This window comes from Manis pentadactyla, chromosome 2 (assembly GCF_030020395.1).
Source record: "Manis pentadactyla isolate mManPen7 chromosome 2, mManPen7.hap1, whole genome shotgun sequence".
Taxonomy (NCBI): Eukaryota; Metazoa; Chordata; class Mammalia; order Pholidota; family Manidae; genus Manis; species Manis pentadactyla.
In genome coordinates this window covers 45,781,821-45,807,339 of record NC_080020.1, presented here as the reverse complement: position 1 = coordinate 45,807,339, position 25,519 = coordinate 45,781,821, and the positions used below count along the sequence as shown (strand labels likewise).

Here is a 25,519-nt window from a genome sequence, read left to right as displayed (position 1 = left end):
GGGGCCAGAACATTCTTTGTTGTCAGTGCCTTGTAGATATTTAGGAGCAACTCTGCCTTCTTTGCACAAGATGCCAGTAGCATCCCCTTCCCCAGTTGTGACAACCAAAAATTTCTCCAGAGATGTCCCCCTGGGGTGCAAAACTGCACACATCACTACCCCCCTACCCCACCCCACCACCGGCAACCCAACCACTGCATTAGAATATGTAAGTGGGCTATAGAGATTTCTGGTTACCAGGACCCTTAATTCCCCTTCACCCCGCTCCCCATTTGCAGTTCCCTTGGCCACCAATTGCTCCTCACTCAGTTTCTTTGAAGGGAACAGGTCACAGGTGCTGTACATGTCACTGGAGAATGCATCTGGAGCTCCAGGCTGCCCATCAGGGCTGGGCCACCTGTTCTCCCTGAAATGGCATCTTCTCCATAATGAGAGGAAGGCCCTTCCCTCCTTCACCTATGAGCAGAGGGATCATTTTTGACGATAATATCAACAATATTAATTATTTGGAGGGGCTCCCAGGAGCCAGCACCCTCTGTCAGGAGCAGGGAGATGAAGACTTTGGGGGCCGCTGTCTCCCTGTACCAGCACCTCTCCTGCCCTAGAGCCCAGGACTTTCTGAGTGAATGGAAAGGGGGCTTTGAAGTCTGACACCGGAGCATACCCTCCCTGGCTAGGTTATCATCTGACTTGAGGAGAGGAGGAGGTGCTTCCTGGAGGTTTTCTGGGTTTTATTTGGATCGTCCCATTTCCTGCACTGGAGAAGGATTTACAGAAGCCCTGGGTTTAGGAAAGTGTCTCCAACAGCAGGGGCCAGAAGATGCTGGCTTGCTCTGTCTTGAGATCGTTACATGTTAAGAGGAGCAACGTGGGAATAGTAGTTTCAGCAGCAATGATCGTTAATAGCTGCAATTTGATTAGTTCTTCTGGGCCAGGGCCTGGATTAAGCTCTCTTGTGTTTTTAGTCATCACAACAACCTTTAAAATAGGTACTTTTCATTATATTTATACACTATTTCAAATAAACAGATACAGAGAATAAAATAAATATCTATCGTATCCAGCTCTATCATGTCTTTACATTTCACCATACTTGTTTTAGATCATTTTTATTTCTTAAGAAACTAAGCATCAAAGACACAGCCCCTGTGATCCTCCCCAACACTCCCCCCTACAAGACTAAAACCAATATCCTGCATTTGGTATTCCCAGTACTTTAAAAAAAAAATGGACTATAGATCTATTAGGTAGGAGTTGTCTTTAAGAGTTTTATTGAGGTATAATTTACATTTCATAAAATTCATCCATTGTAAGCATACAGTTTGCTGACTATTTTCATAAATTTCCAAAGCTGTGCACCCATCACAATCTATAACATTTTTAACATGTCTATCACCCCCAAAAGGACCCTTTGCACCTGTGCATAATCAAGCCCACTCCCACCCCAGCCCCAAACACCTTTTAATGTTTTTACCTTTTTAACACTCCCCAAAATCTTGTAGTGAATATTTTAAAACTCTATAAAAACATTGCCCCTTTGAGATCTGTGTTGAAACATGTCCAGTTCATTTTTTGTTGTTGTTGTTACATAAATTAACCCATTCATTGTTGTCTAGCAATGCTTCAAAAGGTGGTGCTTCTACCGGCCTTTCAATTCCTTCAGTCTTCTGACGGCCGACTTCACTGTGACAGCAGAAGTGGTGTTGTAGGTCCAGGCACCACCAGCTACTGTTTTCATGCAGGAACCACAGTGCCAGATCCCCACAGCTCGTCTCTTCATTTTGGTTTTGCCACAAAAGGAGCAAGTGTACTTGGCGTGCTGGCTTATTTCGATTTTCTTCACCATTTTCCTGAGGGAGGCACCATAACAGGTCCTGTATTTACCGACGATTCCGACCTTCTTGGTGCGTTTCGCCATGTCGCCTCTAACTAGGTGCAAGCTGAAAGAGCTCCAGTTCATTTTAACAGCTGTTTTGTATTCCGTTTGTGACTATGCCCCTATTTATTTGAGCTCCCGTTGGGATTTTTAGGATATTCATTTTCGTGTAGCTGCTTCCTTGCAATATACCTAAGGTGGGATTGCTAGTCATGATGTTTGTACATGTTTACCTTTATGTTTACATCCCCAGGAGCAGTGTCTGTTGGCCCTGTTGCTGTGTAGCCTCTCCAAATTGTCAGACTTTTTGTTTTTGCCAGCCTGGTGGGTGCAGAGTATTATCTTGTGGTGTGTGTGTGTGTTTGCATCTCCCTGCTTTCTAGTGCAATTGAGCATCTTTTCACACCTTTATTGGCCTTTGAGTTTCCTCTTCTGTGAGTTGTGAGTTTTATCCTCTGTATCTTTTTCAGTACATTGGGTTGTCATCTGTTAAGTTGTATGGTTTATTTCTACATTCAGGATCCTAATCCTTCAGATAGTTACATTAGTGTTCCCATTTTCTCCTGAGACTGGAGGCTCAGAGAGGTGGAGGCACATGGCTGAGGTTGCACAGCAAGGAGTTGGCAGTGTGGGGACTGAACCAGATGCCTGTGTGTCTGGGAGAAGCAGCAGCTCTGTGATCCCACCTCTGAGCCAAGTGACCTCAGGTGGGTCAGTTGTTTCTGGACCCCAGTTTCTCCATCCTGGCCCTTCCCTCATCTCCCTGGTCCCTCAGCCTGGAGTGTTGAAGCACAAATTGCCACCAGCCCTTAGTCTTTCCCACTTCAGAGAAGCTCTCAGTTGATTGTGCCCCTGCCGTGATGGGTTGGCAGACCCTGTGCCACGAGCCTGGAAACCGCTCTCCTCTGTTTGTCAGACTTTTCTGAGCCCCTGAGTTTTGCAGTGTAGATCATGCCCTTATTAGGTGCTCCCAGCATTCTCATTTCAGTCTATAGGAGGCCTCTGGCGAGTGACCTTGGTGGTCTGGAATGGATGGTGAATCTGCTGCCTGAATCAGCTACGTTCTGTTTTCCAGCCCCCAGTTGCCGCCCTGCAGCCATCCCTGGCACTCCCTTTTGCAGAAACAAGCAGAGCAGGGCAGGGCAGCAAACTTGAGAGGATAGAACTTGGGCATTAGAGATAAACATATCTGGGTTCAAGTTCTGTGTAGCCTTGGGTGATGCACTCAACCTCCAGCTAGTTTTTGCATCTGTAAAATGAGTGCAGTGTCGTCCTTCTAAAACTATTATGTGCTTTTTTGAAAATTAATACACTCAATCTGTATCCCAACCCTGCTGCCAAAGGGATAAACACCAGCTACTAGCACATTTTTAAAGGGCCTGCCCTCACCTTCATGCAGAAAAGACCTTTGAGTCTTCTTCAAGCACTCCTGAGCTGGGTGACCTTGCAAATGAGCTACGGGTGTTGGAGGGGATCTATAAATTGGGGGTGGTAATAGTACTCACCTGCAAGTATAGGGCAATTGTGAAGATTGACTTGTACTACACAAAACTGAGCCTGATGCACTTCTTTATAAAAGGCACTCAGTTAATGGTAGTAGCTGTGAAAAATAATCTTAATAATACTTGTGATCCAATCTCTGCCTATTTCCCACTGCCTGCGGCCATACTACATGTTTTCCGTACCCCTTCATTAAAGAGGCATTTATGGGGTGCCAGCCCCAGGCTGAACACCATGCTGCTGCTTAGATGGGCCTGTGAGTGAGGCTGAGCCTTCCTACCTACTCAACAGGTGGGTTCTTGTTGTGAGCCCTGTGTCTCACAGAGATAGTGCATTAAGTAGATATTAAGTCTCCTTGGGTAGATTTTTTTTAATGGCTGTTGTTTTCTTGTGATTGAAAAACAGTGGACCTTATCAGCCACACTATGCCGTCTTAATCCTTCAGACCCGTGGTTGCAAGGGGCCGGGCCCCTCACCTCACCTGAGGCGTCATCCTCAGCAGGAGATACATGTCCCAGCATGCTTGTCTTACGCTCTGGGCTCCTGCCGTTAACTCAAGATCAGACAGTGTGAGGCTGTTATATCTTCAGATTACTTAAGTGTCACTTGAATTCAGATTTTGAATCTGTGCCATTCCATGTTTCCGATCAGCAGAGAAAGTACACCTGACAACCTGGGTTCAAATCCCTGCTCTACCACAGTGTGACCTCAGACAAATTACCCTCTCTGCCTCTATCTGTAAAATGGAAATAATAACAGTTCCAATTTCATAGGGCTGATGTGAGGATTTAGTGGGCCTAATATATAATAAGGCCTCAGTGACTATGAGCTATACTAGGAGTGTGCAAATGTAGTATCATTTATGATAGTAAAAAGTTGGTAACCACTTAAAGGCCCATCAGTAGAGACAAGATAAATAAAATGTGTACTATATCCACATGCTAGAATATCATCAAGATGGTAAAAATGTATTCCACCTTCTGTCATGGGAATAGTAAATAGTAAAAGCTGGTTGCACACAGCATGCTCAGGCTGATTCCCACCTGAATACAAATCAAGGATGAAAATATGTGTCTCTAAGCACAGAAATACAGCTGAAAAACTGTCACTTTTTTTCCCCTCGTCTCTGCTTTTTTCTGTTTTCCGAATGTTCTACAGTGAGCACACATTCCTGTTTTTAGTAAAAATTATAAAAAAACAAAACCAGTGAATGTTCATTTTAAAAAAAGAAGCAGTGCCAGGCTGTGGCGGCCCCAGCCAGGTTCCCACATCCTGCCGCCCTGTCTCGTCCTGAAGTGATGGGTTGCTCCAACCCCTCGGGGAGCCTGTCCTCCCGAGGTGGGCGCCAGCCTCGTACACTCTTCCCTGCTCCTGCCGCAGAGGGAGGTCTCTGGATGTGGCTTTCCAGTAAGCGAGCCCAAGAAGCAGAAAGAGATGAGTTTAAAATACATCAGGGGAGGGCCCGAGCAGATGCTTTTCTAGTTCAAATGCTCCCGCTCCGTGGGTCCAGGTACTCCTTGCAGGGCGCATGCTGCCGAGCAGGTTTGGAAAGAACTGCAGGCCTGAGTTCTCTGGTCAGCACTCTGAGGTCACAGGGGCACCAGACAGGTCATCCAGGTGAGAGGTGTGCCCTGCACCCCACTCCCCCGGGCGTTTCTCACATCAGTGGTCACCCACCCCGAGGTGCACAGCAGGCAGCACATGGCATGGCTATCACACTGCCGAAGAGAACTCGGGGAACTGATCACTCGTTGTACTTGTCATCCAGGACACTCATATCCTGATTGCAAATTGTGCATGCTTTTTCCTTGGAGAAAGAGGTGTGTTGGGGAACAGTCTTGTTTTGCATGACTCAGTTTTCTCCTTCGCCTCAGAGATGAAGGCCAGCTGCAGGTCACTGCAGCTGTGGGAAAGGGAGCCGCGGACTGAGCGTCCTTGTGGATGCAAGTGGTGGCTTGTGAGCCCACCCTTGGCCAAAGGAGAGAGGATGAAGCTTATTAAGAAGGTCATGTGGTGGGAGGGTTGCAAGCCTGACTCCTGCACTCAGAGACTGGGTTGCAGCCTGGTTCTGTCTTTCACTCACTTTTGGCCCTGAGCCTTCTCTAGGAAATGGGTGCCTTTGGTGGGGAAATGAAATGAGCCTTTGTGCAGGACACCTGAGGAGGGGTGCTGCTGGGACTGCTGCCCTTGGGGCCTCTTGGCCTCGGGTAATGCCCAGAAACTGGGGCCCTGTGGTCCCTTTACCAGAGCCCTTACCCGTAGGGTCAGGCCAGACCCCGGTGGAGCTGGTCCCCTGGCATAGCATGGGAACTGGCTGATGTGATGGACTCAGGAGGCTCAGTGTGTCCCCAAGTAAGCCCATGGGCAGGGGCTGGTGAGACTCACTCTTCTGGGACTCTGCTGGGAGACCACAGCCCAAACTTTGTCACAGACTAATCATTCCTCTGCCCCATTCTCCAAACTGCAAGGTGTTCTCTCCCCATACTTGCTGGCCCAGCTGCAAACCTGCAGGTGGGCAGTGAGCCCAAGCCCAAGGCCTTTTTCAAGCTATGACAGGAGATGGGACTAGAGCATCTACCATGAACATGTGGCAGAACTCTGCCGCCGGCTTCTTCAGGCCTGTCTCAGGCCATCCTGGGGCTTAGGGTTGCCAGATTTACCAACTGAAAATACAAGATACAGTTAAATTTGAATTCCAGATAAATATGCATTATTTGGGACTTACTTACACTAAATAATTATTCATTATTTATTTGAAATTCAGATTATACTGCACATCCTGTACTTTATCTGGCAATGTTGCCAGAACTACCACTTTCAAAAAAATAACACAACCTTCATACTTTGTAATATTGATAATGTTGCTTGAGAATCACGTAATAAATATAAGTCCCTCCAGGGCCCAGGCACTTGTTAAGTAGAGGGATGATAAACAAATATGCAAACACGGATTCAGACCTCAAGGAGGTCAGTGTCCTGAGAGAGACAGATAGGATATTTCAGAGCTAATCTGAAACTTGGGGAATGAGCAGAGGCCTGTGCCACTGGGTTCTTGGGAAGTTGGATTTGGAGAAGGTAGCACAGTAGAGGTGACCCAAGGCTGATCACAAGGCACAGGAGGGATGTTGCCAAGTGGGAAAGGTTAAAGGTATTTCAGGCAGAGAGAACGGGAGGGCAAGGAAGTAGAAACCTGGCATGTGGCGTGTTTGATAAAAGCAGGAGAGATCTGAGTGATGGAGGTGTTGCTTGACAGGTAGTGGGGGCTCCTTACTGGGCTAAGAACCACAAAATAATAGAAAGCATGGACGCCACCCCACCACCCAAGAATGCCATGGTCCCAGTATGCCTGGGCAGGGGCCAGAACTCAGGACCAACCATGTCCAAGATGGAAGTCACTGGGGTGGTTGGTAGCAGCTGGCACTCGGGCCTTCCCCTGGCTTGATGGATGGGTAGGAAAGCCTTTCACAGGATAATGTAGGGAGCAGAGCACAGACAAACCCAGGAAGCTGGAGGGAGAAGAGCACCTGTTCACAAGGAAGGCTGTGTATAGATGATGCAGATGACGTTAAAAGAGGACAAAGGAGGGAGGGTGGGAAATATTCGAGAGAACTATGAAAATCAGTAGGAATTCTGAAATTAGGGAGGGGGTTAAATAACTCCAGACTTGTTTTGTTCTCAGGGTTTAATAATAATTTTTCATTATTATTACTATTATTATTATTGCAGAATAGCTGTCATTTATCCGAATGCTTATTATATGCTCAAGACTTTTCAAGCTTTATGTCACTGAATCTGTTCAGCAGCTCTGAGAGACAAGTAGTATTCATCAGGATTCTGGGGTTGCTAGTGACAGAAAAGAAAGCTAACTTTAAGCCATAGGGAATGTGTTGGAAAAATAGCTCTGGCAGAATCAAGGGGAAGGCTCAGCACCAGTCACAGAAAGGACCTGGCCAGCTGGAGCTGTTCTGGGAGTAGGAGCTTCCAGGGGGCATCCAAGCATCAACAAAGGCAGACAACTGCTCCATCCCTCAGTCCTTTCCACCACTCAGGAGTCCAGTTCCAGGAAGAGAATCTGATTGGCCCAGTCAGATCACATCATCATCTTTTGGCCAGCAAGGGTTATATGGTGATTGATAGTCCCATTGAAATTGCAAGTTGCAAGAGGGATAGTCATAGGGGATTCAGGGCACTATTGCTGGAAGAAGGGGGCATGGAGCCAGGGAAGGTGGAAACAGTAGATGTCTGCTACCTGGGTACTGTTTTTAGCCTGTTTCACAGGTGCAGAAACTGAGACTTCAAAAGGTGAAGTCATTTGCCCAGGATCACACTTGGCTGTACTACCTCTTGCTGACTAAAAAAGGGTATTATAAACTCACCCTCAAGACTTGAAGGGCAATGTTGTCTTACAGCACATAAGGATAATATTTTCTATTCTGCTTAATTAAGCAGAATTGCATGGACCTCGTGTCCACTGCACTGGCAAAGAAAGCTAGAAACCCACACAGCGGCGTCACCATTTCCTCCTCCCCAGCCAAGGTGTGAATCAGCAAGCAGCCTGTGGCTTTGGGCCACCCTTGGCTGCCAGTCAATTGCACAGATGTGGGTTTATTGTCTGCCCTGGGCCAGGCCTGGCCCCAAGCCAGAGAGGCTGAGATGGCCAGGCAGGCTTTGTCCTCAAAGAGGTCACCATCTGTTTGGAACACATCACCACAGCATACGAGCTGTGATGGGGACTGTTGTGAGGCTGTGAGAACAGGGCAGGGATCTGAGGCCCATTCCTTGCTTGGACAGAAAGGTATGCCCTGGGACAGGGAAGGCCAACTAGCAGAGGGATTCTTAATGTGCATGGAATTCAGAGAGTCCTTGAACTTGGAAGAGGAAAAAGTGCATCTTTATTTTCATTAACCTCCAACAGTAATTTAGTGTTGTCTTCCATTACGAATAAAGGCAATGACCCTCAGTGATAGTAGTAATACCTGTGACTCGGCACCAGTAGAAATTCTCCAATATTTTCGTATCACTTGACAGCTGTTGCATGGATCCCAATAGATCACTTGTTTATCATCCACTACAGGTAAATAGATCATTTAATACTTCAGAATTGTAGTGTTATTCATCCTACTGCTAGATTTGGATACTGTATTTATAAAGGCTATATATATTCACTACGTTTTTCTTTAAACATTTTATTATAATCCCATATAATTAGTTTCATTTGGAATCCTGTGTGATTTGTTAATTTTAAATCATTCTAAGAAGGGGTCCATCAGATTGCCAAAGGGGCCCATGGCATAAAAAAGATGAAAAACTTCTGAGATGAAGTTTCAGAGTTTGGGCTTGGCAGCCGGATGGCATGGATTTGGTCTTGCTCTGCCAGTTACTGGCTGTGTGACCTTGAATAGGTGACTTCTCTGTGCCACCATTTCTTCATCTGTAAAATAAGAGTAAAATGGTACCTATTCTAGGTTATTTCACAAAGAGTGTTGAGAGTGGTGCCTGGCACATAAAAGTGTTGAATAAGTACTTACCTATTAGTATTATCTTTACAATCATCACTATCACCATTACCTGATTAATGACATGCATTTTTTAATTAAGGTATCATTGATATACACTCTAACAAAGGTTTCACATGAAAAGCATTGTGGTTACTACATTCACCCATATTTTCAAGTCCCCCCCACACCCCATTGCAGTCACTGCCCATCAGTGTAGTAAGATGCCACAGAGTCACTACTTGAATGACATGCATTTTTAATAAGCAACTCTGAATGATATGACACAGGTGGTCTGCAGTGACCACATGTTGAGAAACATATTTTAAATGGACTAGCCCAGGATGTGCCCTCTAAAAGTTAAAGCTGTTTTCCTCAGAGATTTACATACTTGATAATTAGAGCAATATTGAAAATAGGCTAAATTTTTACCATTGGGGGCATGATTAAATAAATGACTGTATAGCTTTTCAGTGAGCTATTCAGGATCTTTTTAAAGTGAGAATTTTTAGGGAAATGGGGAAATGCTCACCATGTAACACAAGTGGAAAAGACAAACAATATATATAGCGCAATCTCGAGTTTGAAAAATTTCTCAGTGTATAGGAAAGGGGCCTGAAAAGAAATATGTCCAAAGCATTGTCTGTTGTGGTGGCACCGTAGACAGTTAAGACCAAGTTGAATGCGTTTCTTCACCTCCCTGGGCCTTCTTTTCCTCCACAGCCTCCTGGGAAGTACATCCAGACCATTCCGCTGTTGTGGGCAATCACATTCTGTTTTATATTGTATTATATTTTTAGGTGGTATCCAGGTCTCTCTAGAGCAAGGACAGTGTGGGATGGTAGAGTCAGGAAAGCCTCCAGGAGGGAGGGCAAAGGAGGGGGCCCTGCTCCCCTGCACTCTTTTCTCCTGTCCCGCAGACTTGGGTATGAAGGAGGAGAAGCTGGCAGACAAGTCCACATAGGGGCTCAAACTGAGGCTGGGAGGAATAGTGTCTGCCAGACGAGGAGCCCAGCAGGGCATGGGGACCCACAGAAACTGGCCATCAGGAACCACATGTGATTTCACATGGTAAAGGGGCTCCTCGGCTGTGCAAAGTTTGGAACCCACTTTTGTCACCCTCTCCCCCACTACTTGATCTAGTGAAGGACTCTCTGTTCCCCTTCTGACACCCCTAATATGGGGCTGCCCCCAGGGTCTGGAAACTCAGGCCCTCTACATTATTATCTAGTTCGTTTCCCCCCTTTCATGTCCCCAAGCCCAGTGGGACAGGAAGCTGAGGCTGGAGGTTGTTTAAAGAGTGTCCCAGACCATCTTAGTTGGCTTTTGTGCCCATCACCCAGCCAGGCCACTCAGCTTTGATACCGAGGCTCCTAGTGGACCAACCCCATCGTGACACCCGTACTTTGGGTCTAATTGTCTGTTGACTTGTCTCCTTCTTTCCCACCAGGCCCTGAATCCCTCATATAATCCAGAATCTGATCCAGAACAGGAGCTGCCTGTGTTCCTTGAATGAAACCATAGCTGCCTGGGCCCCCTTTGTCCCGAGATCCTGTGATTCTAGGTAGCAGCCACTGACATCCTTCAGCTGAAACAGAATCAGATTCCTTGTGGTGACCTCCTGCTGGCACCAGACTGAGCACTTTGTCACAGTGGTTAGGTCACAGGCATTGGAGGCAGCCAGACCTGGGTGCAGATCCTGGCTTTGCCACTTTCCTGGTTGTGCAATTTGGGGTGAGTCGTTTAACTTCTCGTTTAACCTCAGTGTCTTCATCATCATAAATGAAGGAGTCATCCCAGCACATGACACATAGTAAACAAGATAAAAGTAACTGTGATTCTTAGCCTAGTCCAGGATGTGTAGATGGGATTCTCTAACCCCTGGGATGCTCTTAGGGTAAACCATACTAAATTGTCCTGTACAGTGACAGATTCTCTTGGTCTAGCTAATGATCTGGGTTTAATTTGGGCCTAAGGAACTCATTCTGCTTACATGGAAGAGGGTTAAAAGCCACCGTGATACCAGGCATCTTATAGACATCATCCTGTTTACATTTACAACAGCTCTGAGAGACAGATAATACAATTATCAGTATGCCCATTTACAGATGGGGAACCAGGCTGAGATAGGACCTGCCCAGCCCACGCAGCTAGGGAGTCACAGGGCCAGGTTTGAACACAGGCAGTGTGAGGGGACTGGCTAGGGCCAAACTGGTTTTTTAATAAACACTCCCAAGTGTGCTGGTCTGAGAACCACTGTGCGGGGTGGCAAGTGTGGTTGGGGCCACACACTGGCTTATGAGCTCATGTAATCTACACGCTGTGGAGCAACTACTACTCAACAGTGCTGTGCTTGGCTTCCCATGTAGCCTCATTTTCTCCTCACAACAGATGGGTGTTGCTTGAAGTCACCTGGCTTCTAAGTGGTGGAGGCAGAATTCAAACTCTGCTGTTCTTGGGAGCCAGCGGGGAATGAACATAGTTGTCTGTGGTCCATACAACTCTTGTCTCTTCTTGGTTAGGAATGGACATTCTGGAGTGAAGCAAACCTGGGTTTAAATTCTGGCATCCTCCTTAACCATGTGCGTGGTTCAGGCCAGTCACCTAACCTCTCTGAATCTCAGGTGTTCTCTGTTGTGAAATGGCATGGATAATAAGCTTCACTCCATAGGGTGAAGCTTCACTTTTCACTCCTGAAAGCAGAGTGCTGGGGATTTAGCAAGTAATCATTAGGTTTTGGTTTTCAGCTGGAGAACTCCTATTCATCCCTCCAAGACCAGAGCTGCTTCCTCTGAGTTCCATCCCTCCAGAGTTTTTTCCTCTGGAAATCCTCACCACGCTCCACCAGCAGAGTTAGCCCACATCCCCTCTGTGTCCCACAGTGGCTAAAAAGTGCTTCTTAGGGAGCCTGTGGCCTATAAGAGAAGGCTAATGTCTTCTCTGTTGAGTACCTGCTGTATGCCAGGTGCTGTGCCAGGCCTTTAGGTGTGAACTGAGATTCATCTGACCATATATCCTGGTCTCTTCCCACCGTGTCACACATGTGTGACCGTGTGGTGTTGGGTAACCACTTACCCTTTGTAAGTCTCCAGATCCCATGATATAACATAAATGAAGTACTTTAGTGTAGTGCCTGAGAAGCCTAGTAAGTGGGGCCCATTTTGATTCTTTTTCATTGCTGGGACAGCTTACCCCTGCTGCTTGTATGCCTTGTATATAGTGAGTGCTCTTGTTGGCCGCCCAGTGCTCTCTGGGCAGCCCTGTGAACACAGGGGAGGCCCCAGTTTTCCCTTTGGCTCTGGTTCCTGCATCTCCGTGGACTCCTATGAGTCCTGGCAGCCTTAGAGATCTCCACAAGCCCTAATTGCCTGCCCCCGGAGGCTTTCCTAGAAAGCCAGCCTTCAGGTTGGTTTCAGCCGAGCCTGGGCTCCAGCTGCCAGCACCTCTGCTTGCCATTGGAAAGTTCCCCGTGCCGCTTCGGGCCAGATGTGTGCGAGGACGTGAGCTGGCGGCCAGAGGCCCGGGCTGGAGCTGCACACCCAGACCAGCGAGTGTTTCCACCAATTCCGTGTCTCAGGCTAGAAGAACGGAGCTGCCCAGCCCAGCTGGCTCTGGATGTGGTTCCCACTTCCCAACATCTGAGTAAGATTCTGGCAGTGAGGGAAAGACGGGCTGAAAGGGTGGGCAGCACTGTGTGTTTGGGCACCCAAGGAGGGGGCAGTTGGTCAGGTTCAGACTGCGACATTGCTGACTTCCTTGTGACACAGCTTACCTTCAAAGAGAGAGTCTGGTGCCTCATCTCTGTAGTGGGGTTATCAGTGACAGTGCTGACAGCTGCCTGCGGTCCGCAGTGTGCCAAGCACCTGTTGTACATTAGGGCATTTAATCCTTAGCCAGCCCTATAAAGAGAATGTGTCATTCTCTCCACATTACAGATAAGAAAATGAAGTCTTAGAACCATGAAGTGACTTGCAAAGTCACACAAAAGCTTCAAGCTATAGGGCCCAGTGCCTGACAGGTACTCTAAAGCCAGTGCCCATCTTTTTTTTTTTGAATGATGTTAAGGGTGATTGTTAGTTGTAATTTTTAATTTACATGTGTGAAGGAAAATTCCCTTTTTGGGCAAGCCGTTCTATGAGTTTTTATGCATGCATAATTTCTTGTAACCACCACCACAGCAGGATACAGAACAATTCCGTCACCCACCAAGAATTCCCTTGGGCTGGCTTGACTCTTGAATGCGATGGGATGATGCTTCTGCATGAAGCTGAAATAGCTTCTGTGGTGTTCTCTTTTCTCCATTGCTTTTTCCCAGAAGCCTTGGGGTGAGACACAGACTCCTCTCCATGGTTGGGCCCCATGCCTGCATTCTCCTTTGTAACAAAGCCGGTTCTGTTTCTGCTACCCTGGGCAATTGAGCTGCTCATTCAGCCATTTCTAGAGCGTTGTCACTCTCCATACACAGCAAGCCTTGAGTGAGGTCACCTTGATTTATAGCTGTGTGGCCCTCTCTTGGCTTTTTGCCTGCCTCTCTGTCCATCTGCCTCCTCATCTTCCACTAGACACTTCCTGAGAGCCCAGTGTCACCAGGCATTGGAAGACTGTGTTTAACCAGATGGATGGTCCCTGCCCCCTGAGGGTTCCCAGGGGAGTGAGGGTGACAGTCATGCAAACAGAACAGCAGACTCAGAGGAGCGTGTGCTGAGAGAAGGCAGCCCTAGTGACTGTATGGACACAGAAAACGGGGCCAGACCCAGACTTGGGGTCTCTAGTTAGACTCCCAGAAGAAGGCTACCTCTAAGCTGACACCTGAGAAATAAGGAATTGCTAAGCAGGTGGAGGGAGAGCTGTTCCTGCCAGAGGCAGTGGCATGTACAGGAGCCAGGAGGCAAGAGCCTGGCCAGGTTGGAACAGGAAAAGGCCCCCCAGGTCCCATGATGTGCCTCTGTTGTCCTCCCTGACAAAGCTGACAGCCCCAGGAGGACAGGGGCTTGTCTTCCTTGTTCACAGCCATATCCCCCAGCCTTTAGCAGGGAACCTGGTACACAGTAGGCACTCTGTCTGTATTTGCTGAATGAATGAATGAACAAATAAATGAATGAACTAAAGTGAAGCCCAGGAGAGACACAATTCAGTTTTCACATTCGAGAGCACCCTTCTCTCCCACCTCCTGGCCTGGCACCGCTCTGCATGCAGGTGTAGTCAGAGACCCTCAGCTCCCCATCACCTGAGCATTCGCTGCGTGCCCTATGGGCAGAAGCGGTCGGAACACAGCCCTCAATTGGAGCATCTAATCTGCCACTAACACTGCAAGCACTTGAATTTGGGCTCTAGTCCAAGTATTCACTTAATTGAAAAGATTGAAAAAAAGCAAATTTGGCAGCCAGCCACCCCCACTGTGCCCCTTGCTATGGTGCCTGAGCCTAGTGATTGCTGATGCTGACATGGGGACAGAAAAGTCTGGCCTGGGACCAGGATACAGAGGCCTGGCCTTGGGGAGCTAGGAAAAGGAGATGGGGCCTCAGGAGCCAGGATTGAATCTGATGTCACCTGTTTCCCAGCTGCATGACCTCAGCCATGGCATGTCACAGCACTGGGCCTGGGTTGCCTCCTCTCCAGCCTCTAAGCCCCACCTTTCTGGCAGGCATTTCCTAGGGATTACACACTGTTCTCATAAAGCACCTAGCACGGGGCCACTCATTCCCGGACACTGATTTTATCAAGGGTCCCCCACTCATCTTGATCATACCTCGCTCTGACCGCATGGTTGCCTCCTAGGTCTCATTGTGACACTCGGTGGCATTTCTCCAGGAATAAACTCAATGTACTTTCTCTAAAAGGATAAATGCATGCTCTTCAGCACTTCCGGTGGCGATGCTGCTCTGGGGTGTTGGGAAATGAGACAAACTGCAGGGTATTGCAATTCCTAAAAGAGGTTGGAAGTGCTGACCTACGTAGGCCAGATGTTGGGCAGACGGCTGGGAAAGCCGACAGATCGGAACCAAAGGGAACTCGTGGTTTCCACAGGGAGCAGCAGAATCATGTTTCCCATTAGTTAAGCCTGCAGAGCACATCCAGCTGCCTCTACTCTCTCCTTGTGCTCTCCTCCACCCTTCTCTCTTTTCTGTCCCTCCCTGCCTCCTGCCGGCCCCAGATTATACTCCTCCACCTTAGGTTGGGCAGCATATTGCCAGAGAGGCGGATCGGGAGCCCAGCCAGTCAGCACCAGGCTTTTCCCAGGATCTGCCAACCTGGAAACCCAACTAGGTGGGAGCTTAATTGGCAGGGGTTGGGGGACGACCCAGTATTTAAAGTTCGTGTCTTAAACCAGGGTCTGTAGAACTCCTGGTGCCCTTGGATGTATTCCCAGGAGCCTTCACTGCCGGAAATGGTTCATCTGGATCTTGAAACTAACACTGCTGCTCGATTTCAGGGCTGCATGTGCTTTTGTATTTAAGGTTGCTTTGGCTACAGAGAACAGCTGCAGTGATCCTGGGCCAAGGACTTGTTATAGAAACTGTGTGAGCAGAAGCCATAGCCTCTTAGTGTGCTGCACAAGAGCAGAGTTTTTCCTCCCTCCATTTAAAAGGGCTGTTTCAGCAGTGAACCAGCGTTCAGGAGTGGAGCTCCCACATGTTCAGCTCCTCCCAATGGAGCCCTGGGTCTGGTTCCAACTCTCCTCCCTGCTCTCTGCATGGCCTTGGCAAGTCCTTCCTCCGTCAGACCTCATAACCCCACCTATAAAATCAAGGATGGCCTAGAGCAGGGTTTTCAAACATTTTGAAGTCTTGGAACCCCCTGCTATTTGCTTGAAGCAGGCAAAGGGGCACTTGAGCAGTGGAGGAGCCCAGTCCCTATCAAAAGCCTCCACTGATGGTTGCCTTACAGCAATGTGGACCCACAATGTCTGGCAGTTGGGCCTGCAGGCCACTGGGTTCCACCCTCTTCCATATATAGAAGAGGTAAAAGTGGTGCTGCCAAGTGGAAACCAGTGTGGAGACCCCAGAGACCCACTCACCTCACCAGGATCCTGAGGCTTCTAGCAGGCCAGTTTGACCCCTGGCCTAATCACTTCTAAGAACTCTCCATATTTAAAGTTCTCTGGGCAAGTAATTGTGCAGGGGTCCCAGAGGGGTATGAGGATCTTGCAAGAAAATTTGGACACCATCAAGAATTGGGAAAGTTAATAGATGGAGAGTGTAACCCTTAATAAGTTGCTGCACAGCTCAGCCCCATTTGTAAAATGGACGGGTTGATCTAGATCAGGGATGCTGAGTACACGCATACATCCTACCAGCTCCGGTGCCTGTGGCAGACTTTGCTAATGGATCACAGAACTCTGTCTTTTGGATGTTCCTTTCTCCCAGTCCCTCCAGGAAAACAGCCCCACCCCACTCTGCCCCACTGGTGCCTTCTCTTTATACATTTTTCTCCCCTCTCCCAGGTCATTCTAGACAGCCCACCAGGATTGAAAAGCCAGGAGAGGGCTTCCACCTTGAGAAATGTTGTGGACTCATGGACCTGTAAACAACAGAACCCCAGATAGGGCGAGAAGGGCAAGGAGTTCCATTGAAACAGTACTGCCCTCCTTCTCGGTCCTCTAACTGGCGTTATCACAAGGTTTGACATGTCCACAGACCACCCCTCACCCCTCCATCGTACTATGTATTCTTAATTCAGTATTCTTTTTCAAATTGACTCACTTTTTTACTTATTTTTAAAGGGGAACTTTAGCTATCTACCATAAGTGGAAAGCTAGAAGCTCTTGTCAGAAATAGAAGGAAACTAAATGCAAAGGAGAGAGACAGTCAATGTATTAAAGTTCTTCCTGGCTAGTGGTGCCTGCCCTGAGGTCTTCCATGCTTCTTTAAGAAAAGAAACCCAAGTGTTGGAGAGGGTGTTAAAAAGCCGTTATTGCCACATACTGAGCCAGTCAGGATGGGCAGGAAATGTCAGTGACTTTCTCATTGTGGATTCCGTGCAATTCAGTGCTGAGTCTCTGCATCACCTACAACCAGCCCGCATACCCAAGCACACCTTGAGGCACAGTGATCTGAGGGAAGATCATCACTTTGAAAAGCCCTTGGGTCAGACCCTTCCCCACCCCCACCCTTAATCCCTCCCCAAAAATCAAACTTCTGGGCACTGCAACCCGGACCAAAATCTAATCACTTTGCTGTGTGGCTAGTGTGGCAGCCCCACCCCTTCTAATTAATACCAGCAGGGACTTTCCTCTGGGTTCTTTGCCAACCCTAGAAACTCCACTAAATAGATTTGCAAAGCAAAATGAGAATGGAGGACATTCTCCTGTGCCTCAGAGATTTTACTCATGGGGCAGAAACACCTTCTCATGTTTTCGAGTTGACATGATGAAAGCATATGAGATTACAGGCACGCCTGAGGGAGGGCAGCCCCTGCTTCATGTCATCCTGCTCCAGGACGGCACATCAAGGGATCTCGGGGGCCTTTTTAAGAGCTGCAGCCGTGGACAGAGATCTGGACCAGTGGGTCTGCAGAGATGGGGCATGTCAGTTAACCAGGGCTGTCAGAGGCACTTGGCCTATTTCCGGCCGAGCTCCTGGTGTGTTTCAAGGGCCTCTAAGCTTTGTTCTGGTTTAAATCTTTATGGAGGAACTGACCCCTTGGCTATTGTCACTTGGGAATGGGACCTAAATTCCTGCGTGTTTCCAGGCACTGGGAGCCCCTACCCCATTAGGCTGGGTTAGACCTGCCAAGGGGGGTGAGGACGAAGGGGTCAGGAAATACTCATCAAACATTCTCCCTCAAGTCCTGGTCATGAGCAGAGATTCTAACGATTCTCTTTCCAGAGCTTTAAAACAAAATCTCTTTCAACCTTTGCAATAGCCACGGTGGTAGGAACAACAAGCATCCTTATCCCTGTTTTCCAGACAACACAGGGGCTCAAAGAGACAAAGGACTTACCCTGACTCACAGAGTGAGGTCAGGGCTAAGGCCTCATCTGCCGGCACCCAGTGTCCTCCATGCCCACACTCTCAACTGTGCCATCAGCTGTAGGTGCTCCATGATCTGGGACGTTCTAGAGGGATGGCCACAAGACAGAGCCCAGGTAGTGAGAGAAGATGTTCAAGACAAAAAAGTGTGCTACAGACCGCTTCTCCCTGTCCTCCTAGGAAAGTGACATCTTTTTTCCTGCTTATAAAAGAAAATCCACTTGAAAATTTATGTATGTATATATATGTCTACATACATATGTCAAAATTTGTATATGTGTATCTATATTAAGATGTCTTTACAAAGAAACACACGATAAGGCTATGTATTTGATTGGTCAGGGAAAATGTGACCAGAAGTTTTCAGGACACAAACCCTCTGTGTCCCTTAAGGAGCAGTGGTTCAGTATTTGCTAAGCCAGTGTTCACAAAAACTATAGACATACTACCACAAATGACATGTATATCATATATGTGCCCACACATACATGTTTATCTACAGTATATGTAATTTTTAAAATTGATTTTGCATTGTTTTACCCTGATCTTTTTACTTAAGATTGTGCCTGAACTTTCCCCTATAGAATTCTTTGAGTTGCACAAAACCCCTCTTCATGCCAGAAGGGGAATTAACTAGAAGGCCCAGGCCCCTGTCGTGAGTCATAGAAGCCATGGGTGGGCAGGCAGGCCCTGGAAGCGGGAACTGGAGTGCTGGCAGGAGGCTCTGGAAGGCTCTCCCTACCTCCCATCTCATGCCTCTCCCTCGTTTTGTCCCTCTCTGCAGACCAAGTGTCTGTCACTAAGTGAAGGTGACTCAAGCTGCAGCCGTCCTCCCAGAGAGAGCTCACATGCTCAGGTCTGACTCCAGATTCCTGAGAGAACCTGAGCAGCCAGGCCAGTCAGCTGTGGCCGTGGGACAGACAGCAGAGCTGGTGCTTTTCAAGTTGGTCCACAGATGGACTCCGGGCGTCTGCCAGCAGGCAGTTCTTTCCCGTCTTCTAAAAATAATCTTGAGTTGAAGAAAAATGCCTTCTCGGGGTCTTTGGGCAGGATGTTCCTCAGGGGACAGGGTTCCTGTGGCCCAGGCTACACGACACCTACTGCCTTCCATGAGCAGATGGGGTTCTTCATCCTCTGTGGCAGCTCCTGGCAAGAGCAGACTGGCCTGGAACTCCCAGGGATGGTCCTCAACCCCAGACAGAGGGGGATAGGCCAGGGCAGGTGAAGCCCTGGCACCAAGCAGGCGCACAGGCCTGTGGTGACCTAGCATTTGGGCCAGACACGGAGCTCCCTCCACCAAGGCTGAGGCACGAGGGTGGGGTGGAAGGTGGCAGCTAGGAAACCTGTGCCCCAGGTTCAGAGGATCTGGGCCTGTGTTCCTAGGCCTTAGAGGGGCAGTCCCTCTGCACCCCCATGGGTCCCAGAGAAGACAATGGTAGGGCCAGGGCCCTCGGCGGATTGGGGGGGGGTAGGTGGGCTGTCAGGGGCTCATCTGTAGAGGCAGTAAACAGAGACGAGGTCTCCCTCAGCTCTGTGTCCCTGTGTCTAGCTCATTATGAGAATCATGAGAGTGATAGCTTCTTTTTGTGGAACATTTACCATGTGCCAGTTACCATGCTAAGTACATGCAAGTTCCCATTTAAGTGTCACCCCAACTCTGAGGTTGATACTATTATGATTCCTATTTTTTTACATAGGAGAAAGCTGAGTCAGAGAGGTTAAGCCACTTTCCCAAGGCTATACTAGTTGAGATGGATACAGAGGGTGAATCCACGCCATCTTAACCCCTGAACCCTGCAGTATCCCAGCTCAGAAACAGGAAAACAAGCAGGCATCCCCCTGCTGGCTCACTGTCCCTCTGTGGACCCACTACTAGGGCAGGGGCAGGGTTTCCTGGTGCAGCAAGGCCCTCAAGGCTAGAGGTAACCTGGGTCAGAGTCCTCACTGTGCACTTCACAGCTGGTGTCCTCAGGCAAGTCACTTTACATATAAGTTGCCATCCCTCTCTGGGAAAACATGGGAAGTGTTAGCCTGGCTGCAGGTTCATGGGGGTTTGTCCCAGCCATCTGCCCACCTCTACCCCAAACACCCTACCTGTAGCATGCTCCACCCTACAGCCCTCCTCCCCACCAGTTTGTCTGGCTTAGAGGAAGTGGAGAAACCCAGTACTTCTGGCCCTGATGACACTGAGCCCCAGCGGGAAACCTGGGCCTGAGGAGTCTGGACTTGGTAATTCACTCAAGCTGTGCTGCTGAGGTTGTGTAAGAAGGGATTTCGATGATGGTCAATTCCGGTTTAAGGCCCCCTGTGGGGCAACAGGAGGAAATTGTCCGTGGCCCTCAGAAGCCAGTGTGGACTCTGCTTCCTCATTCCCAGCAGGAGGGAGTCCCAGCTGACCTGGGAGGCACCACCAGGCTTCATTCCCACAGACCTTGGGCAGCCCCGAGAGGCACTCCTATTTGTGGAGGCTAAACCTCCAGGCATCTGTTTCTTCCTCAGTTTTTCATAAAACAGGTTTTTCTGCTGGGCCCACAGCACTCAGTGAACAAGACAGGCATGGTCCTGCCCTCATGAAATGTGTTGGGAGCTAAGTGGGAAAGCAGACACTTAGCACTTGCAGTAAAGCATCATTGACTTTGTGATCGGGAAGCAGGTGCCAAGGACATAGGCAGCAGGGAGACCCAACCTCATATATTGGTAGGGAGGGAGCCATCAGGGAGGGCTTTCTAGAGGAAGTAGCATTTGAGCTGTGCCCTGTTCGTAGACTTGTAGAACATCCCACATTCTGGATTTGTCTAGTTGTTTCTTTGTGGTATCATTTAGGTTGTTCCTCTACCTCCTTTATGTCCTATAAAGTTGGAACTTAGTCAAGAGGCTTGTGATTCAAGTTAAATATTTTAACAATTCTTGACAGAAGATTTTGTATACTTTTTATTACCTTACCTCAGGGGCTATAATGTCTGTTCCTCTATTGGGGCTGCTGGGTTTGATCCCCAGGGCAGAGCTGTGACCAGCTGACCTCTTCATCGGGAGACCCTTTGCTGGGAAAGTGGCCCGTGGGGTGACACTTTCACACCGCATGACTGTCCTATTCTCCGACAACCTCTCACCCAGTAGCTTACATCCATCAAGATCTTTCAGAGTGTTAAGGCCATCTTACTTTCCCACTAGCAATGCATGAGAGCTCTGGTGGCCCTACCTTTTTCTGCAGGAATTATTTTTGTCAGTATTTTTTACTTTAGATGTGTGGTGATATGTCCTCATGGTTTCAATTTGCCTTTCTCTATTGGCAAATGATGTTGAACATCTCCTCATGTGCTTGTTTGCCATCCATACTTGCTCTCTGATAAGTGTCTATTGGACAAATCTTTTGTCCATCTTGTGATCAGGTTGGTTATTTCCCTGCTATCAAGTTTTGAGAATTTTTAAATACATTCTGGATATAAGTCCTTTCTTGGATATGTAGCACATGTTTTCAGGGCTATACTGTGGAGAAAGTTTTAGTGTCATTTCCAGGGGCCATGACATAGGCTATGTAAATCTCTTCAGGGAATCTGCTTTTTTAAAAATTTATTTATTTTTTAAATTGTGGTAAAATATATACAACATAAATTTTACCATTTTAACCATTTTTAAATGTACAGTTCAGTGGCATTCAGTACATTCACATTGTTGCATAACCATCACCACCATCCAGCTCCAGAACTTGTTTCATATGCTGAAATTGAAACTCCATACCCACTAAACCTAATCCCCCTTCTTCTTCCCCCAGTTCCTGGCAACCTCCTTTCTACTTTCCGTCTCTATGAGGTTGACTACTCTACATACCTCATATAACTGGAATCACAGTATTTGTCCTTTTATGACTGGCTTATTTCATTAGCATAATGTCCTCAAGGTTCATCCACATTATAGCATGTGTCAGAATGTCCTTCCTTTTTAAGGATGAATAATACTCCATTGTATGTATACCACATTTTGCTTATGCATTCATCCTTCATTGGACACCTGGGTTCCACCGTTTGGCAATTGTAAATAGTGCTGCCATGAAGAAGTCTGCTTTTAATTCCTTAATGCCACGCCACTGAGTATTAACTGGGTTTGGGATGTAATTTGAAAACCAAGGTCAAATGTGTTAGTATTGTTGGGTAACTGCTTCTGGGGAGGTGAAACGTCACCCTGGACTGGGGAAGGTTCTTGACTCTGATCAGGAAAGAGTTCTTGACGAGGTCAAACAAGTGCCAGCAAGAAAGGAATTCATTAAAGCAAGAGTAGAAGCAAATGTCAGCTGCCATGCAGGCAGTAGAGAGCAAGGAAGAACAGAGGGAGAAAAGGGAAGCTCATAGAACTCCTGCTCGGCATAGGGCAAATCCTGTGCGAACTCCTAAAGCCAGAGTCACCTGGAGTCCAGTGTCTGCTTGAATCTGCACGGCATGGGAATTGTATCCCTACCACCCCAGAACCTAGGGGAGCCGTGGAACACTGAATGTTCTGAGAACTTCCACTTCCTTACTGGTCTGAAATAAAGCAGGGAGAGAGAAAAGGATTGTGCTAAGACTAGAAAGCTGAATGAAATAGTAGTGACAAAGTCACTTTCCACTAGAGGTGGAGGTTGGTGAGTTTTTATCTTTATTATGGAAAAGAGGTCAGAGGCCAGTGCAATCGGCTTTTGCAACAAGAAAGTATATTTGATATAAGATAGTACACACTTGGACGGGAGTGCAGGCAACCTCAGAGAGGAGGTGCCCTTAAGGGTTTAGAGTTTGGGGTTTTATAGGGCCTTTGGGTAGGAATTGGCATACATTGGATGTGTACAGGTGATTCATGATTCCTTTGAAGTTTTGTCTTAAAAATAGGGTTATTTAGGTAAGTGGATTGAACCAGATCTCAGCATTCTTTACCCATGTAGGTTCATTTACACTCCAGAGGTCTATCCCTTGTCCTGGTTACAAAGTTACTTATTTGATTAAGGGTCTGGAAGAACAGGAACAACAGCATGTAGATTGTTTAAGAATAAGCTGGGCCTTTTTCCACAGGTTAAATAGATTTTACAAGGCATGACCTTTGTCCCATCTCCTTGCTCAATCTCATTAGAATTACTTTGGTTGCAAATAACGGAAACTACCTCAAGCTGGCTTAAACAAGAAAGGGAAGGTTTTTGGCTTGTGTCCATGAAATGTCCAGGGTGACGGATCCAGGGGTTCAAATGATGTTAGAGGACTCAGCTCCTCTCTCTCCCTCTTAGCTCTGCTTGTTTCTGTGGGACAGGCACTTTCCACGTAGTAACTCATGGTGTGGAATTCTCCCAGCTAGCCATTGCAGTGGCAAAAAGGGTCTCTTCCCTAATCGTGCCATCAGAAATCCCAGAATTTGACCAGCTGGGCCACATGGCCATCTCTGAACTGCTGTGGCCAGACACAGGCAGTACTTCAGTTGGCAAGGCCTAGGACACGTGCCTACCCCCTGACACAAAGACCAGGGGAAAGAGGAGTCTCTCCACGGGCCATCTGGTGCTCTTACCAAAAGAAGAAGGGGTGTACCAGATAAACAGGAATCTCAGATAACTGCTGTGGCAGAGAAACGTGGCCCTCCTCACATGCCAGGCATTGGGCAAGGCCCCACGCACATTAGGTATTGCAGTGAGTCCTCAAGAGTGACTGTTGTCCTCATATTAGAGAGAAGGACACTGCAGCCAGAGAGGTTGGCACCTGTGAGTTTCACCCAGCCCCAGGGCCGCCATTAGAACCCAGTATGTGTGCCCTTTCACCAGCCCCCAAACCCTGGGCAGGGCCAAAGCCTTGCATTGGACAATTCTCATTAAAAAGTTCTATCTGTGCCTAAAATGCAGACATCAAATTATGTTCAGAGGTTGATTCCAATAAACCAGTTAGGCCTGCTGCAGAGTCCTTGTACTGTACATACAGAACTTTAAAAGTTGTAAACAAGAGGTCAGGCATGAACTGTGTAAGCAGAATTTCTTTTCCATTTATGGGTGTATGCTTTATAAAATTTTTTATGACTTTGTTTTTCTTATTTTCTTAAATCCACATCGGCATTGTTCTTGACAGTCGTCCAAACATTGCTTACACATCCCCCAGTGACAGAGACCTTTGGTGTGGCATCTTCTGGGCCTCAGTTAACCCATCTGGAAGGTGAGGCCATTGGATTGGCTGAGTTCTGTGTGTCCTTTCAGTGGTGAAAAAGCCTCTGTACAGGTGTCCCTGCTCTTCAAACCATTTCCTTGCAAGGGCCAGAGGGATATGTATGGATATTTTTTTAAACATACATTAAGTCCTGTCACCCACCACCCTCTGCCCCTTACAACTCTCTAGTAGGATAAGGTCCCCACTCCTCACCGTGGTCTGCAAGTCCCTTGTAATGCAGCTGCTGCCTCCGTGCCCTCCCCCCCCAGCTCTGTCCTGCCCTAATGGTCTTCCTCTTTCTCAAACGTGCTGAGCGTATTTCCAGTCTCTGCATCTCTGTTCACACTTCCCTTTCTGCCTGGAACACACTTTCCTCAGCTCTCCTCCTGGCCAGCTCCCCGTCCTTTAGGTCTCACGAAGGGTGCTTCCTCAGACAGGCCTTTCCTTCCCAGAGCTCCCCACCCCCACTTCCCCCATCATGAGCTCTCAGCAGCTGTGGGGTCCTTCCTAAGCACTTACTCTAACCTGTCATTATGAACATGTTTGCTTGTCTGCTGGTTTTTGCCCATCTTCCCACTCTCTGAGGGCAGAGTCTGGGTCTGTCGCATTCCTCATTGTATGCCAGCACCTAGCAGAGAGCCTGGCACAAAAGAGGCACTTAATAAATGCTGTAGAGTACATGAATGAATGATTGGGAGCCATTCAGAATCTTCCTGCTGGAGTCTTCGCAAAAGCAAAGTTGAAGTCCTTTTTAATAATACGAATGCCTATTCAGGTGGCTTTGGACATAGAGTTCCTTCTGTCAGAAAATCACCTTTCTGAGGTGCCTCTGCCGCCGAAAGGGAGCCTTGACTTGTTCATTGTCTCCATGAAGTACCAGGACCAGTGAGCACAAAGGAGAGGAGTGGACCCAATGCCTGATTCCCTGGTGTTGAAAGAGCCTGTTTCTATGAACAGGGGTGGGGCAGGCATTAGGGAATCAGTGCTGTGTGCTCAGAATTCTTGAGCTTTTCCCCTCTGCCAAGCTAGGAGCTCAGAGCTTTGCCCCTTATGATCATTGCAAGTCTGTGTGAGGTGGGCTTGATGAAGGAAGCTGAGGCTCCGGGGCTTAGGAAATGGTGTGAGTTCAGCTTCTGGACTCCAGCGTCCAAGTTCCTTCCTCTCCGTCATACTTCTTTGAAATAAAATCTCTGTTGGGTTTGTAGAGGTTATTCCTGGTGAGCTTAGCCTGGCATTCAAGAGCACCTCCCATCTTGTCAAGATTTATCTTTCCATTTTTCATCTCTTCTCACCTGGAGAACCTTCTCCCGTATGGAGGTTTCCTGGTAAGAACGCGTTTGAAAAGAGACTCTAGCTGAAACCCCTTTGTAAACCACCGCCAGGCACAGCCCCCCATCAACCCCAAGCTAGTCTTTGCTCCACCATCATCCCACCACCATCCATGGTCTCCTTCCTCCCCTCCTGTCTAAATCTGCATGTCCTTCAAGTGCACCATGGTGATCCAAGCTTCAGAAATACCTCTCCTTCCCTCCC

The 25,519-nt window shown here is 47.9% G+C and overlaps 2 protein-coding genes across 2 annotated transcripts in view; one reads left to right on the top strand and one right to left on the bottom strand.

Annotated features, from left to right (window-relative positions):
- Positions 1-25,519, top strand: part of SH3PXD2B (SH3 and PX domains 2B) — a 101,810-nt gene that overhangs the window by 2,928 nt on the left and 73,363 nt on the right. The gene's annotated exons all lie outside the window — the stretch shown is intronic.
- On the bottom strand, positions 1,569-1,967 carry LOC118911964 (60S ribosomal protein L37a-like). Its single transcript, XM_036884684.2, has one exon. The coding sequence runs from the start codon at positions 1,958-1,960 to the stop codon at positions 1,640-1,642; it is 321 nt and encodes a 106-aa protein (XP_036740579.2). The 5' UTR covers positions 1,961-1,967; the 3' UTR covers positions 1,569-1,639.